This window comes from Malaclemys terrapin, chromosome 8 (assembly GCF_027887155.1).
Source record: "Malaclemys terrapin pileata isolate rMalTer1 chromosome 8, rMalTer1.hap1, whole genome shotgun sequence".
NCBI classification, from domain to species: Eukaryota; Metazoa; Chordata; order Testudines; family Emydidae; genus Malaclemys; species Malaclemys terrapin.
In genome coordinates this window covers 15,213,530-15,229,127 of record NC_071512.1, presented here as the reverse complement: position 1 = coordinate 15,229,127, position 15,598 = coordinate 15,213,530, and the positions used below count along the sequence as shown (strand labels likewise).

Below are 15,598 nucleotides of genomic sequence, written 5' to 3'. Positions count from 1 at the left end.
AAGGTACTTGTTACTGTATGTTTAGGTGTGCGGGAGGTCTGACCGGGGTAAGGCAAGAGGCAAAGATGACCCCATCTTTGATAGTTGATGTTCATTATCCAGGATTTTAATTAGCCACAGGCTGCCTTGGCATAGGTACTGCCCATATCCATCTCTATGGAGCTCACTTAGAACTGTCCAGATGCACTTTGGACAGTTATTTGTTTTTAACTGGTGTGGAGGTGTGCATATTTGAATATTTTAGTATTAAAAAAAACCTTTTCCTAATACAAGAAATTTCAGAATTAAATGAAAGAACAGGAGTACTTGTGGCACCCAGAGACTAACAAATTTATTTGAGCATAAGCTTTCGTGGGCTACAGCCCACTTCTTCAGATGCATTAAATGAGTTACCTAATGCAAAAATCAGCTTAGAATGGTTTGCGTTAGGCATTTATCACACCTTGACCTATTTTGCAGTGTGCAGAAGTTGGGACGTGTCATTAATTGCGCATTGAAGGCTTACAACAAAAACAAACCTCACCCCTCCAGTTGAATGCTATCCTTGTTATGCTTTCTGCTCTCTCAATCTGCTGGAGAACGGCCATGGTTTAGTTCTTAGGGCTTGTCTACACTGCGACATTGTCAACCAAAATTTTTTCTTTCACGGGTACTTAAAAAAGCCCCCCTCTTCCCCCCCCCCCCCGCGAAAGACAAAAGTTTTGGCGACGTAAGTGGTAACGTGAACGCGGCTTTATCGGCAGGAGCGCCGCTCGTGGGGTGGAAGTATTTTGTCAGCAAAAGTGCCGACAAAATACCGACAGAGCGTTTACACATGCTGACTTTTAGTGACAAAGCTGAGTCGACACAGCCTTGTTGCTAAAAGCTGCGTAGTGTAGACAAGCCCTTAGTGTGCCCTTAAATGCTGTTTCACACCAGGAAAAATTGCCTGCTAAATACACCATTCAAAAGAAGAGGGTGTGCTCACAGGACTGAAAAACTCCATTCTGTCTCTCTCTCAAGACCAGTTGGAAACTGGACCTTTCTGATCACATAGTGAAAGTGTTTTGGCTCATTTTCCCATATGACTCAATTGTTGTGGTTTGATGTTAGCTGAGGGATTGAACCTTAATATGAATGACCAGTGGCCAAGCTCATCCCACAATGATGCATTAATGTCTGGGTGTGAATGGAAAGCAACTCAATTTCCAAAATCCCAAACTGCCTTTCCCTTGTCCAGGGCAGGATAAAGCTGCCGAGCCTTGGTTTGAACGTTTGAAGGAGGCTAAATCCGAAACAATTTGTGTTTTGCTCAGACTTGAGGGGTGAGAGCAGATCCGCGCCTTTTCCCTTACTGGACAAGGTGCTCTGTCCTGCTGCGCTATGTTGCTCTTTGGGAATATTCTATAATTAGTCTTTGGCATTTCTTTACAAGGACTGTCGATGTGGAAACCCAGGCTAGGCCACCCATACAGACTATCAGCAAAGGGATCCAGAATCAATTGTGGTATACTCCCCCCCACCCCCCCACAGTCTGCCCCCCAAATTCTCCGTTTCCCTAATTACAGAATTAAGTGGTAATAACATACCTAAGGGCTCAGGAAGAGTTTTTTCCCACCACCAAAACTTCACCCTGTATTAAAATAGAGAGAAAATACCCCTGAAACCAGATTCTGCTCTCAGTTTTCCCAGTGTAAATCAGGAATAACTCTGCTGAAGTCAATAGAGCTGCAGTGGAGTAGGAGAGAAGAAAACCAGGCCCTTCTCTCACATGCTATGTTGCAATAATATTCTGCATCCAGATCTCTCCTGGTGTGACACATTGGCATAGGAGAACATTCCACTAAAGAACAAACCACTCCCTCCACAAATGAGTGTCATTAATTATGATCCTCACAGCGCTCTGTGAGATAGAGAAATCAGTATTTTATCCCCAGCTCCCAAATAAGGAAACAGACACAAAAGTTCAGCAACTTTCCCAAGATCACACGGTCGTCAATCAGTCAGTAGCACTGCCAGAATTAGACATGAGGTGTTCCTGATTCTCTGTCCTATGCTCAGTCTTACAGCCCAAGCTGCTTCTCTGCTAGAAACATGTGTTACTGGCTGTTTTGGGTTAGCAGAAGCTTTGATAGTCTTGGGTAAGCACCACTGAATATACATTTTCCCCATAGGTTATGAAGCCTATGCCTGGCTTTACACAGGTATAAATATGCACATGCCAATCCTCCTCTGGCAAAATAGTGGTCCTGCCAAAATCACCAGACCTTCACAAGCCAGTGCAGAGCTGTCTGAATCAGTACAATTCTGCCCAGGAGCAATGGCAGGTATAACCTCTATAATAAAGTGGTTCTTTAATCTGATAATGATACCCAACAGTTTAGCCATAGCTGCTATTGCCGCAATGAGTTGGCAACGGAATACACTGATGTCCTTCATAATACTGTGAAGAGAGACCAGGGCAAATCTTGCTTGGAATGAGTGTAATCTGTGCTTGATGTGGACTTGTACCAAAAAAAAAAGGGGGGGGGGCGGTGGCAAAAGGAAAAATACTGATCCATGAAATTGAACTTGGCAACATGATTCTAAATTCTGATATTACTGATCCTTAGGATGCTTGACTAAACAGTATACACAACCTTCCCATGCTGATTAGTTGCTCAGTCAATAAGGGAAGAGGTGCTAACAAGCCCAGACTGTGTTCTCTTACAAGTGTGGAAATTTACATGCATGGCATAACAGCAAAGATAATACTGTCTTCCTTAGCGCTCGGGTCAGACCATTGCAGCAGGTCTTCTGTTCTTAAAAGAACAGCAAGTATGTCTGAGCGATGTATCGTGGAGTTTTATAAGTTCTAATGCAGGTCGGCAACGTTTGGCACGCAGCTCGCCAGGGTAAGCACCCTAGCGGGCCAGGCCAGTTTATTTATCTGCTGACGCGGCAGGTTCGGCCAATCGCGGCCCCCACTCGCCGCAGTTCGTCGTCCCGGGCCAATGGGAACGGCGGGAAGCCGCGGCCAGCACATCCCTCGCCCGCGCCGCTTCTCGCCGCCCCCATTGGACCAGGATGGCGAACCGCCGCGAGTGGGTGCCTCGATCGGCCGAACCTGCCGCGTCAGCAGGTAAATAAACTGGCCCGGCCCGCCAGGGTGCTTACCCTGGCGAGGCGCGTGCCGAACGTTGCCGACCCCTGCTCTAATGGATGATCTTTACGTAGAAAACATAGCCATGTCTAGCTGACAAGTGACATTTTGTTTGTCTGTTGAGGCTGTGCAGAAATCTAACAAGCACATTTATGATACAGCTGTAACATTAGAATACGTGTTTGGGAGGTGATGCATGCTCCTAAAGGGACAGAGCTGCCAGAATACCTTAGTTGCAATGGGCACTCTTTGTAGATTTTGCTGTTCACTTTTAGTGTCAAGTCACACTCCTAATTTGGGAAATGGTGACATCTGTGAATAGGCTTTTCAGTGTGAGTTTGCCTTTTAGAATGAAGAAACCGTATACAAAGTGGGATAAGTGCCATGGACCAGGGTACAGAGAGGTTAACATTTGGCTGTGTTCAGTAGTGTAGGATGAATTGTCCAGCTGAGAGTCAAGAAACTACCCACAAGCTCAAAGCTAGACAGGAGGGAAGATGTGCAATGTGTCTGAGTGTTTTAGGCCCAGTTACAGCTGTGCCACTGCTACTGAGGATGCATAACAAACAGCATAGAAAATGAAATGGCCTTGGGACCAAACTGTCCTTTGACAAACACCCCCTCAACCCTGTTGCCTTTAAGGGGATTGCATGGAGTCGCATCAGGGCAGATTCTGGCCCTATTCCGATTTTATTACATTCTTAACCTTAAGGAACACACTCAGAAAACCAGAACGTAGATTACAGTTTATTTAATGAAAACTACAAAAGATCATTTGCCTCTTTAAAAGTCAGGCAGTCAAGTCACAGTTTGTGATAGAAAAGGAAGGTGCTGCTTTTTTTTTTGTTCTTTCTTTTTTTGGTCCTACCACAAAATGAAAACATTCCTATGCTACTTAGGCAGGATTAATAAATAACATTCCAAGTCCCTCCATAAACTAGCCCTCAAGATGCGTGGAAAGGCTTGTAAACGGTTTTCTCTTCTGGTACAGTGCATCGTTTTTAAATTCCCATTTCAACACTTATTTACTACATCCTTGCAATCAGACAGACTTGCAAACCACCCTGCTCAATCTGTAAGGAGGGCTGTGGTTTAAACTAGTATAAAGCGCAGCATTCACAGTTTGTGGTAGCCCTTGCTTTGCTGTACAACTTCATCATGTGTTCCAATGGTTGTCCAAATGCACTCAGACTCACATCTCTCACTTGCATTTATTCATCAACTCGCTATAATATTTTTTTGGTACATTTAGCACCATATTTTTGCAGTTTAAAAGAAATTTAGCTTTTACACGCACACACACCCTCTGACCTTACCACGGTGCTTACGCAGTCAACATTTTAACAGAACATTTCTAAAACTAAATCTGTTAATTCAGCCACTAACAGCTTTGAGCCTGCACAGCATAGCTGCAGGAGATGCTTCACATAAGCACAAGGTAAAAAGAGATGAGCAGGACAAGGATTGCCAAGAAACCTCATCCTTCATTAAGGAGAATGTTGCTGCAAGGCTTGAATGAGGCTTGGGTAAACCCTCTAGTAGTATGAGGATGGCACTGACATCCAGGTCTCTGCTTAGCCTCACCCCATTTTTACCCTCAAGCAACTCTGGGGCCCTCACTCTGATGAGTTATGCCTGATGCTTAGCCCTACCTGCGCTCAGACAAAGGCACGCAACTAGCTTTCATACTGGGCCACAACTTGCAGGATCAAGGCCTAATCTGTTTTCCTTACAGTATTGTTCTGATTACACCTTCAAATTAGTATACAAAAAAAAAAAATTAACTTAAAAGTGCTGGCCCCCATTTTAAATAAAAAAGTAACAATCACCCTTTCAGGACTCATCCTTTAAAACATTTGCCAGGCTGCTTTAAAACTGTTACAAACTACAGAAGTCAGTTTAACTGCCTCACTGTGGAAATTAGTAGTTAAGGCAAAGAACCAAATGTTTTTTAAAATATATAAATTGTCAAAGAAAAGTTTTTTTAAAAAAAAAAGACAGTTTGCATGCTACAATATGAACCAAATTCAATCGCACCACATAATCTATGAAGATCTGATGCAAAACCCACTGGAGTCTTCCCGTTGGTTGCAATGGAATCTGGATCAGTCCCTAAAAGCTTGATTCTGAAAGGTGCCAGAGCACTCAGAGCATTTTTTGAGTTCAAGATCAGCCCTTAAGTAACATTTCCTACACAGAGGCTTAGGCTGTTCTCATGACACATTTTTGTTCACTGTTAAATCAGAAGTTTGGTCCCACACAGGAATATTTCAGTAGACCTAATGGTCCATGCAATGAGTGCTCCCTTCCCCACAAGGCAACTCACCTACAGCTGTTCATATTATGGAAACAGCTCGTAGAGGAGAACAATGTTATAGTCTGGAAGGGCTGAAGTCACAATGCATGCTGGGAGAGAGCCTAAATAATAGCTGCCCAAGGAATGTGGTTCCATCAGTTCCTCCAAGTGCAGTGTGAAGCCCCATCTGCTGAATTTAGATCCCTGAGTTGTATGACTTCAGCTATCCATAGCTGTGGAGGTTCTTACCCAGCTTTATGCTCAGATCATACAAAAAATGGTGGGGAAGTAGCAAACATTGTTTTAGGACACACTGAAAAGGCGGCAAGTTAATGTTTTTGGCATTGCTCTATCCAAAACAAGGAATGCTTTCATTTGACAGCATCTAGCATTCCATTCATCGGACCTACTGGCAACTGCATTTGCTAGTTCCTAGCCAATTATGACCTCCTCTAGTTAATTTCAGGTGGCTGTAATGGAGGACAAGGGGAACTACTTTCTCCTTGCCTCAGATTATTGCATGAGCCAGTGATGCTGACCCTTCCACCTTCTGGGACACCATCCTCATTGTATAGGTGCCTGAATCCATCATAGAATTCATCTGTCTCCATGCTGTCTTCATGAATTTTGACTGAAGTAGGTGTGAAAGTTGCTGGAAGTGGCTGACTCACAATGACCCTTGAACTAATTTGACTTGAATTCTTCCATTCAGGATAATAGCAGGGTAACTTTCCCTCGGGATGAGCTCGGATGGCGTGGTTGGCAGGATTAAAGATATAAACAGCATTGGATGGATGTATTAGCTGCTGATCCACAAGCTCTTTACAATGGATGAATTTGGTGCTACTAACCTGTAATGAAAGATACAGAACTGTTTTTCTCTAGTTTGTTAAATGATTCTGTCCTCTGGTCAAAGCTTTAATTGATGTGCAATTCTAAGGAAGCTCAGTGAAAGGAAAAAAAACCCCATAATTTTCCAGTATCCAAGGCTTATAATAGCTTAGCATTTATAGAGCTTCTCCTCAGTAGCTCTCAAAACATTTTACAAACGGTGGGTGAAAATTATTATCCCAATGTTACTGATGAGAAAACTAGGATGTAGGGGGTTCAGTCACTGATGAGCCCAAGGTCACATGATGAGCAAATGGCAAAGTTAAAAACAGATTCTAGGTTTTTTGACTCCCAGACTACCTCCATACTCACTGCACATGTTCTTAATGAGCACATGTGTGTCCTGTAAATCAGAGAAAAATGTCTCTATTTCAGGACAAACCGAGATGCCCAGGAGGTAGGGTGTGGCCTTCATCTATCCATATCTTCAAAAGACTGGTTTTAGCTGAAGTAAACGCACTGACAGATCCTGGCATTCCTAAATCATATAAACGGGCAGATTTTCAATCCTCCTCAGCACCCAGCAGTTCCCATTGAGAACTATGGAGAACCTCCTCCTCTCTGAGAGCAAATGAGCACTGAGATGTCTCGAAAATTGGGTCTAATGTAATCAACCCATCTTTCACAATAAAAGACCCCCGTAACAAAATGCAGTGTGCTCTCTCCTCCAGGAGTACCTAACTCCCATTAACATTAAGGGGGTTGGTATCAAAGGGAGAACAGACCCTGACATATACATGCGCTCCTGAGAAGTACATTAAAAACGTGCAATGTTGGTTGTAAATACACCGCAAGCTTTATTCATTGATCTGTGCGCTGGCCTCAGATTTGTGGTTTGAGGCCATTTTGACTCCTACCTGTGCTTTTTTTAGCAGATCAGTAATAACAGGAAACCAGTCAGGAGTCAGCCTCTCCAACTCTAAGGTGATGATCACCAAAGCCAATGTGGAGCCCTTAAACTGCAGTAGTTGGTGGCATGCCATACAGTGCTGTAGCTGTTTGGTCAAGAACGCAACATGGCGGGAAGGATTCATCTGAGGCAGCCCATTTAGTAGATGGGGCCAGTTGGACATCACCATGGCATGGAACTGGAGAGAAGATAAATATATACATACATATATATAAACAAAAATAGCAGAGGTCAACAGTGAACTTTGTACGTTTCATATGTTATTGACCAGAAGTGCAAACTAATTTCAATCCACATCAGGAAGTGTAGAAATATTTTCCCTGTTACCATGTGTTACTTGGTTTGTGTTGTACTTGCCAACCATCAAACTGTTTTAAAGCTTATAATGAATGTAAAAGGTCTGTGTTTTCTAACAAATTCTGAAGTCACTGCATTATCCTGACTACCAACAAAAGACAAGTGGTATTCAGGCCAGCAGATAGGAGTAAATTCAGTTGTAATGCTTTTGTTTCCTCAGTAAATTCATAGTCCAAGCACCTGGCTATAATAGGTGGTTTTCAAACAATCAGCAGCTTAATATGGTTTAAATATCCATCCATTACTATAAAAAGAGAGCCCAGGGTATGTTCATTTCACGTGATTTTTGCCTTATAAACACATGATCATTTCTTTAAGAAAAGTGTAATTGTTTCTATGAAGTGTTTAGCAAATAATGTGACTAAGTGCCAGATCAGTATGGTCTAATTGCCCAAAACTGGGGTCAAGTTTCAGTGGGGGCAAGAGATGGTTTGAGAGGACCTGTGTGTGAAATGTAGCAAAAATTCCGACAGCTTTCTATGTACAGTATTAATAGAATGGAAATAGTTAGAAATATTTTTGCAGTGTGTATTTAAAAAAATAAAAATGGAGTTTAGTTGTGCAGTACAGGAAACTTTTTAAAGTCCATTTTAGTTGTCCTTTAAAAATGGGGGTCTGGTTGAATAATTTTTAAACAAAAATTAAAGGTTTTGAATAGCAGTATGTTTAAAAGAAATTGACATTTTTCACTGTAACATTCTTCAAAAGACTTGCAGATAGCTAAGAATGTGTGGCTTAAAAGTCACTGTGGAAGGGGTGTGTGTGAGCGCACGTGCATATGTGTTTTCTAGTCTTATTTGGTAAAAGAGCTGTTTCCTTAAACGAGAAACAAAACTAGTTTAGACTTTTGCAAAATTCTTAGTGCTTACAATGTTTAAGAAATCCATAGGTGTCGCTGTGTAAAGATCCCAGTGAAGCTTATCTAGTATAATTCTTTCCATTCTCAAAATCTCAGCTGGAGAGCATTTACAACCACTCCGCACTGCAAGCTTCTTCACTGATGGTATTACCTGTGAAAATTGAAAATAATAATAATAATAATAAAGAAGCCACCTTCCTACACAACGTTGTGTGCGACCTTTTTTGTCTGTGCGTGCAAAGGGATCTGATTAACACACAGGTGCCTTGAGGAGCCAAGAATTGTTTAAATTCAGGTTACCCGATTTCTAAATACCTCCTGACAACACCAAGAGGGAATGTGACCCTGTTGAATATGAAATTAGAGATTCAAGAGCACTGCTTCCCCAGCCTTATTATTCTGCTGTTGTGACGGTCTCTCTGAAGCCTCCTGCTAGCCTGTTTCTCGGAGCTTTTTCTTTATTTGTGGTTCTCTTATTTCCTGTGGCCAATGACTCAACTTCTCCTGTCTACTGGGAAAATATTGCAAAGCACAGCCTTACGGTATGTATTGTGTGAAGGCTTATATGCATCTCTGCAGAGCATTTCAAGGATGCTGACATGTTCAAGGAGAAACACACTTCTGACTCTAGCATTTACAATACCGAGTTCTTCTATTTCATGACCTTTAGAAAGGCCTTGAGCCCAGAGTTCTTCTCCTTTCATTACAGTTTAAAAAAGAAAAGCTTTTAGATAACGAAGAGGGGAGGATGCAGTCTATGTTCTTCAAAGGCAATTTTGAGCTATTATTACAAGCCTTCAATTTTTTTTTTAAACTCTAAATTTGAAATTCAACTAGCTCAAAATGGTTTACATGATTTTTGAGGTGTGCTTTCAAAATGCTGCAAGAGGTTTTAGCCACATGATTATAACTGGGTAATTATCTCTCAGAGAATCTCTCATATCCAGGTGAGCAGTTGCTGATTTAAATGTTTAATGAACGGACTGGGAACCAACCCATGTTTGAGTTATCTGCCCCAAACCACAGGGACTTAATTGGATGGAAGTCGAGCCACATCTTCTACCCTCAGGAAAATACATACCTTCTAACCTTGCTTTGAAGAACTATTACCCTGTCTTGGCTTTTTTAATCTCTCAATTTCCCATCATAGCAGCACAAGTGAAGGACAGAGCTTTAATAATATACATCTTTCATTCAAGGGACTCATGAAACTTTCCAAATGATGGTTAAGCAATATCAAGACAAGACAAGTGTTATTGTTATTAGCTAACCAAAGGACAGAGAGGATAAATTGGTAAAAGCCTGGAAACGTGAATGACTCAAGAATGACCAGAAGTTGATTTACTGTATTTAAATAAAATATACAGACCTCATCTTCTTCGTTGGTTTTTGCTGCAAGGACGAGGCAGGTAATTGCTATGCACCGAAGATATTTTACTTGTGCCTGAAGGGGAAAGAGCAAATTGTAGTTTCTATTAGTAAAAGATAATTTTATGCTCAAACAAAGCAAAGACATGAAAAATTACAATGGAATGAATCCCCTCCTGAGCGCAGGTATCACGGCATTCCGTACTTAGCTCATGCAATACAGTCAGCCCTAAGCTGCAGTGCTACCAGTCACAATGTGATGATTCCATTTATCTATTGTAAATTGATGGGTACTGAATACTACGCTTGAACTTTTGGCTGATACAAATTGGGGCAGGGATAGCTCAGTGGTTTGAGCATTGGCCTGCTAAACCCAGGGTCATGAGCTCAATCCTTGAGGGGGCCATTTAGAGATCCAGGGCAAAGATCTGTCTGGGGATTGGTCCTGCTTTGAGCAGGGGGTTGGACTAGATGACCTCCTGAGGTCCCTTCCAACCCTGATATTCAATGGGAAATTTGCCATTGATTCCAAGGGCAGAGGGATCGGGCCCGTAGTTTGTGTAAAATAGCAGTTAAAAGTAGTTGCACGAACCCAAAGGCTTCATTTTATAACTACATTTGGACTATAATTCAGGGGAAATCCCTCTTTAGGACAACACTCAAGTATGTGCTTAAATGAAGCTCCTGCTTATGTCCTACTGACTTAAAGTTTATCACGTGCCAGGGCCTTGATTGCTATCTGAGTTCTATGCTTTCTAGAGGTTCACTATCGGAGTGATTCCAACTACCTCCAGTCCAGCTATATTTGTAACTGAATCCTAATTAGATATTCGCGGCAGCCCTAGTTAATAATAAAATCATAAAAGAAAGCTTCCAAAGAGAATCTCTACCTTTACTGATGCCAATAACCGGTTAAGAATGTTGATAGCCAAGGCAAATGTTTCAGAGTAAAATTGGAACTGGGAGCTTAATTCTGCAATCCAGAGAACTGCTTTCTCATAATGTGATGGAGAGATATCTGTGCCCTGAAATGGAGGAAGAAAGTTAAAACACAATTGGTGGTTTGTTAAACAACACACTTACTCTGGAGGAATAGAATTTAAAATCCATCCGTTTAAATGCTCTAATCAACAGCTCAGTTATACTCTTAGTCCAACAGTAGAGATCATCTTGAGGGCTTTAGCTGATTTTTTACATCTACGGGTTCTTTGTGCAGCTCCTTGTCTCAAATTTGCTCCACCCCTGGACTGGATAGAAGCCAAGTTTGCTACCATATGGCACATGCTTCAAAACCCATCTACCTACTCAGGCTTTTCTTGTGAGGACGTGTTCCGAGGGGAGGACAGAGTATACGTCTTGTTGACGTACTATTGTCAGTGATTTATGGTATGCATTTAAATGTTAATGTAAAAGCAACTAGAGCTGTGTGATAGGCACACAGTATAAATTAGGGGATGATTCAGATAATAATGTCCACCATTAACTTGTATTATATTGATCTCAAATTATCCATTCAGATGATAGTGCCCGGTTCATTAATAAAATAAATAATAATACCTTGCACTTATATAGCATTTCCATTACATTGTGAGGAGAAGGGACCTAGCCTGAAATGCTTTTCAAGGGCAATTTTGCACTTTGATCTCAAAGCACTTTACAAATGTGGTAAGCATTATTATCCCCATATGACAGACAGAAAAACTGAGCAAGGTTAAGTGGCTTCCCAAGGTAACAGAGTGAGCCAATGGCAGAGCCAAGAAGAGAATTTAGTTTCCTGACTCCTAACCACTAGATCGCAGATCATCCCCTCTTACTCTCATCTGAGTGAAATTGGGGGGTGGGGAATAAAAAGTGACCAAGCACTGTAGATTTTAGGATTACTTACGTATAGGACCATTGATTTAACCCAAATAAACACACTCCCCTGTCATCCGATTGCTACTCCCAGGTTCCCATTTATGCAAGGATATTCTCTGGATTTTATTTTGGATCAACTGTGTTTTAGACATTGTGCATCTTGTTATACTAAATTGAAACCTGGACAGACACACATCCCAATCCTGGTATCTAGTCCATATGTGATGTAGATATGTGGATCAGATAGCAGAGTTGGGGCTGTATTTTGCAGAAAACCTTCTGGAACACTAATGCATTTCCAAAGAGAAGAGGAAAGAATACCTTCAGTGTGAAATTCCAAAAAACTGGCACCTTCCAATTCCTGGCCTCTCTTATTAGGGCATTCTCTAGTAGGAACGTAAATCTCTGACACTCAGAAGATCCGGTACACTTCATAGCAACGAGTGGGTGGGCCAGTTTCCCAGGTAGGCACAGCTATCTAAACCAAGGAAAACTGAAGCATTATAAAACATCACAACTCCTTAAAACTATATGAGGATTTTTTTCGTAGTGGCTTCTTCAACTTTAAAATGTTGAGAACTAACTAAAGAATGTCCCTGCTACTTGTCTGTTGCCCAAAGATGTTAAGAGACAGAACCCAGTCTTGCTTTCATGCCAGTTCATGACAGTTTTGTCATTAACTTCCATGGAAGCAGAAACAGATCCATGCTGAAAGAAACCTCAGACAACTGAACAATTATGCAGCCAAGAGCTTTTCTTCACGGGCTGCATAAATACAGTACTTGCAGTAGCCTTCTAATGGAGGACTACCTACTACTGGGCTCACACGCTCTGTAAATAAAATTAGGTTCCTATCTATTAACTGCTACATTAAAGGTTTTGGAAAACAGAGGCCTAGAGTTTTAGTTTAAGGTAAACAGGTTCAACATCCTTTTTTGCTTTTTTCACACAAAACCTAAGATGAACAAAATTGTTTTCAATGGGGTTTTATAATTCCAGGGGGAAAAGTTATGCTTAAAACAAGATAAAACTTTGATTGCAGTGTTTGAAATCTAAACTTTACAGTCTAGTGCTAGTGACTAAGAATCAGAAATGACACTGGTGAGTCTGTAACCATTAGTCAAACAGAAAGCAATGCAAAGATGCAAACAAACAGCCAAGCTGATGAAAAATAAACTAGATTTTAAAAATTCCATTGGTTGTTTTAATCTTGGATGTTATTAGTAACACAGGTAAGGAAATCTGATTGTTAAAAATAAAAATTTAAACTAATAACATTGCTTTAGAAAAATCAGCACTTCTAACCAATCAAAACAGTTACACTTGGGTATCAAGAAATGCGAACTTCATTGACAAGCTGAAATTAAAGATTTTAATGCTTACATTTCAGTGCCACTTGAGAAGCTGAAAGAAAAGAGCATGAGCATGGACATAGTGTTTCACCTGTGACACAGGACCCAGGGTTGATTTTTACTAATTTTAAGTTCTCTACTTCTTTTCTTTATTATAAAGCCCTGTGGACTCTGCCTTCCTCCTCTTTGCTTCCTAGAAGCTCTTATCACTATTTTCAGCAGCTCCGTTAAGTATTCAAAGCCTCCACGAACCTTCTGGAAACTACTCTACATTTCCAAAGCTGAAACTCCATGAAATGTTTTTCCCCTCCCCCGCTAAAGGCAAAAATAATGCACATGACTTTGGCTTTAATTGGTACTGGGTGCAAAAGAGCATCAGAACAGAAAGCCCCAAAAGTTAACCAAAGGGAGAGTTTGAAACAAGAACTGAAGCCAATGCAACCAAAGGGAAACTGTCAGGCCACTTTCTGATACACGCTGATATATCCCTGTTCCTGGTTTAAAAAATAAAATAAAAACTATTTAAAATTAAATAGAAGCAATTCTTAATACAGAAAAATGAATACTGGCAATATAAGTAACTATACTTCCCAAAATACTGTATGTGCAAACTTGGCCCTCCAAGTGATTAACGGAACGGATCTCTCACGTCTTACATTTACAAATGATTTTTATTGAAACCCATTTGCAATCTTCTGTTTTTCTCGAAGCACCGCATTCTTTAAAATTACATGTTACTGAGGAATCCTGCCACAGCAGGGGAATGGATCAAATGATTCAACAGTTCATTTCCTTCTCTTGTCTCTGGCTCCTTTGTTCCCACAAAGAGGTGCAGCTGGCAACATTTACCCAAATGGTGCATGAGAATAAGGGAGCTACATTTCAGGCACACTATCCTCTGCACAGGGCTGACAGCAGGATGATGGGGTTAGGGAAGCAGGCCACAATCGTGGATCCCCAGGCACCCTGATGAGGCAGAGCCAATCACAGGGACATGCTGTCGCACATGGTGCCCCATTCCCTGAGTGGACTAAACCTTGAATCTCGAAACAGCAGCAATAAGGTAAGTTTTACTTATTTCTTTTTTAAACAGAAAGATGGAAGTAGTGGGAGATTGACATGGTAGGGGGAAGGGTGGGTGACAGGGGTGAAGATTGAAGGAATTAGCACCCCTAGGAAATTCTCACCTCTCTAAACATTTATGAGCCTAGCCAGGGTCTGGAGGGAGATATCAGTCTCCAGCTGTGGGCCTCACGTAGTGTTGCCATGGCTAGCAGCCACTGCCTATACTGTGCTACCTCCTCCCTCCGAAAACACTCAGAGCAGGGATAGCTTTAGAGCAGCATTAACAACTCCCTCAGTTTTAACTTGGATATCAGTCCGTGGGAAGGGTGGGAATACACACCACAAAGTGCGTCCGTTCGCTCACCCCTGCCCATTTCCCCCCCTTCGTCACATATTGGCCCGAAGCCCATTTATATGACAACCCACTCAGGGGGGCTGGTTGTCACAGAGTGTTATGGTGTAGGGTGGAGGGGGGTCTCTCTGTAACTGGGTGAAACCCGTGGACTGTCCATGATTTTGACCTGGTGCCAGGGATGCCCTTAGGCCCTTTCTTCACTTGACTTCTCATTGTGCTTTATCTCCCTTGTAGAGCTGATGGGAGCAAAAACTCCTGGTTCCTTGGAGTTGTCTGTTTCTCGCTCTCTTTTTTGTAATGCTGTAAAGGCACCAGAAGGAAGGGGTGGAGGGGGGTTGACTGTTGGATCCCAGTGTGAACACAGCTGGGCCAGGGTTTCCTCTTTCCCCCTCCCCCCCCCCCCGGTTCCCCGTCCCTTATGTTGGGAGAAGAATCAGAGCCCCCGCTGGGTAACTTCTATCTGGATGCAGGATACAGCACCCACAAAATAACCAGGCTTGAGGGGTAGAGGGCAGGAGCAAGGCAGGCGGCGACTCCACCATCCCTCTTTCGTTTTCATTTCGGAAACAAAAGGGAGGGCGATCATGTGATGGGCTGGCAACTAACTGCACAAGTAACCAAATCACCGGTTCTGGGAGCCGGGGAGCGGCTGCCCCACGTCAGAAATCTCGGGGATCGAGGTGGGGGCTGGGATCAGAGTCAGGGTACCAGCGCTGGGTGGGTACCCGGGAGTTGGGGGGTGGGGAAGTCCCGCCGAGAGCTACGCCCATGCCCGCCCCTTCCCCGGTTCTCACCTCCCTGGATCGGCCGCTGCGGGTCTCCTGGATCGCGCTGGCAGGGCATTGGGGAGCCGCCTGCACGGTGGGGTTCAGCCCTTCACTCCGCCGCTTCCCCTCCCATTGTGTCCCGTCCCGGCCGCGGCTGCGGCAGCCTCCGCTCCAGGAAATGGCTCCGCCTGTGCAGGCAGAGGGGGGCTCCCCGGACCATGCTAGAGGGGGCTGCTGACCCCCGCCCAGCCAGCGGGGAAGACAGCCCTGCCCTGGCCCGCAGGACGAGGCGCTGGCCGGGAGACCTAGAGGGGAGAATCGCTCTGTTGACAGGCTCCGGAGTCTGCGCAGCGCCCGTCCCGGGGGTGCCGAGCCCAGCAGCAGGAGGACAGCTCCCCCT

General features: G+C 43.0%; 1 protein-coding gene across 1 annotated transcript; it reads right to left on the bottom strand.

The window, feature by feature from the left end:
• Positions 1–3,853: 3,853 nt before the first annotated feature.
• On the bottom strand, positions 3,854–15,546 carry CCNI2 (cyclin I family member 2). Its single transcript, XM_054036978.1, has 7 exons — positions 15,226–15,546; positions 11,981–12,137; positions 10,693–10,827; positions 9,804–9,878; positions 8,445–8,585; positions 7,166–7,396; positions 3,854–6,268 (listed from the first exon to the last, which is right to left on the bottom strand). The coding sequence occupies exons 2-7, from the start codon at positions 12,092–12,094 to the stop codon at positions 5,870–5,872; spliced, it is 1,095 nt and encodes a 364-aa protein (XP_053892953.1). The 5' UTR covers positions 12,095–12,137; positions 15,226–15,546; the 3' UTR covers positions 3,854–5,869.
• Positions 15,547–15,598: the final 52 nt, after the last annotated feature.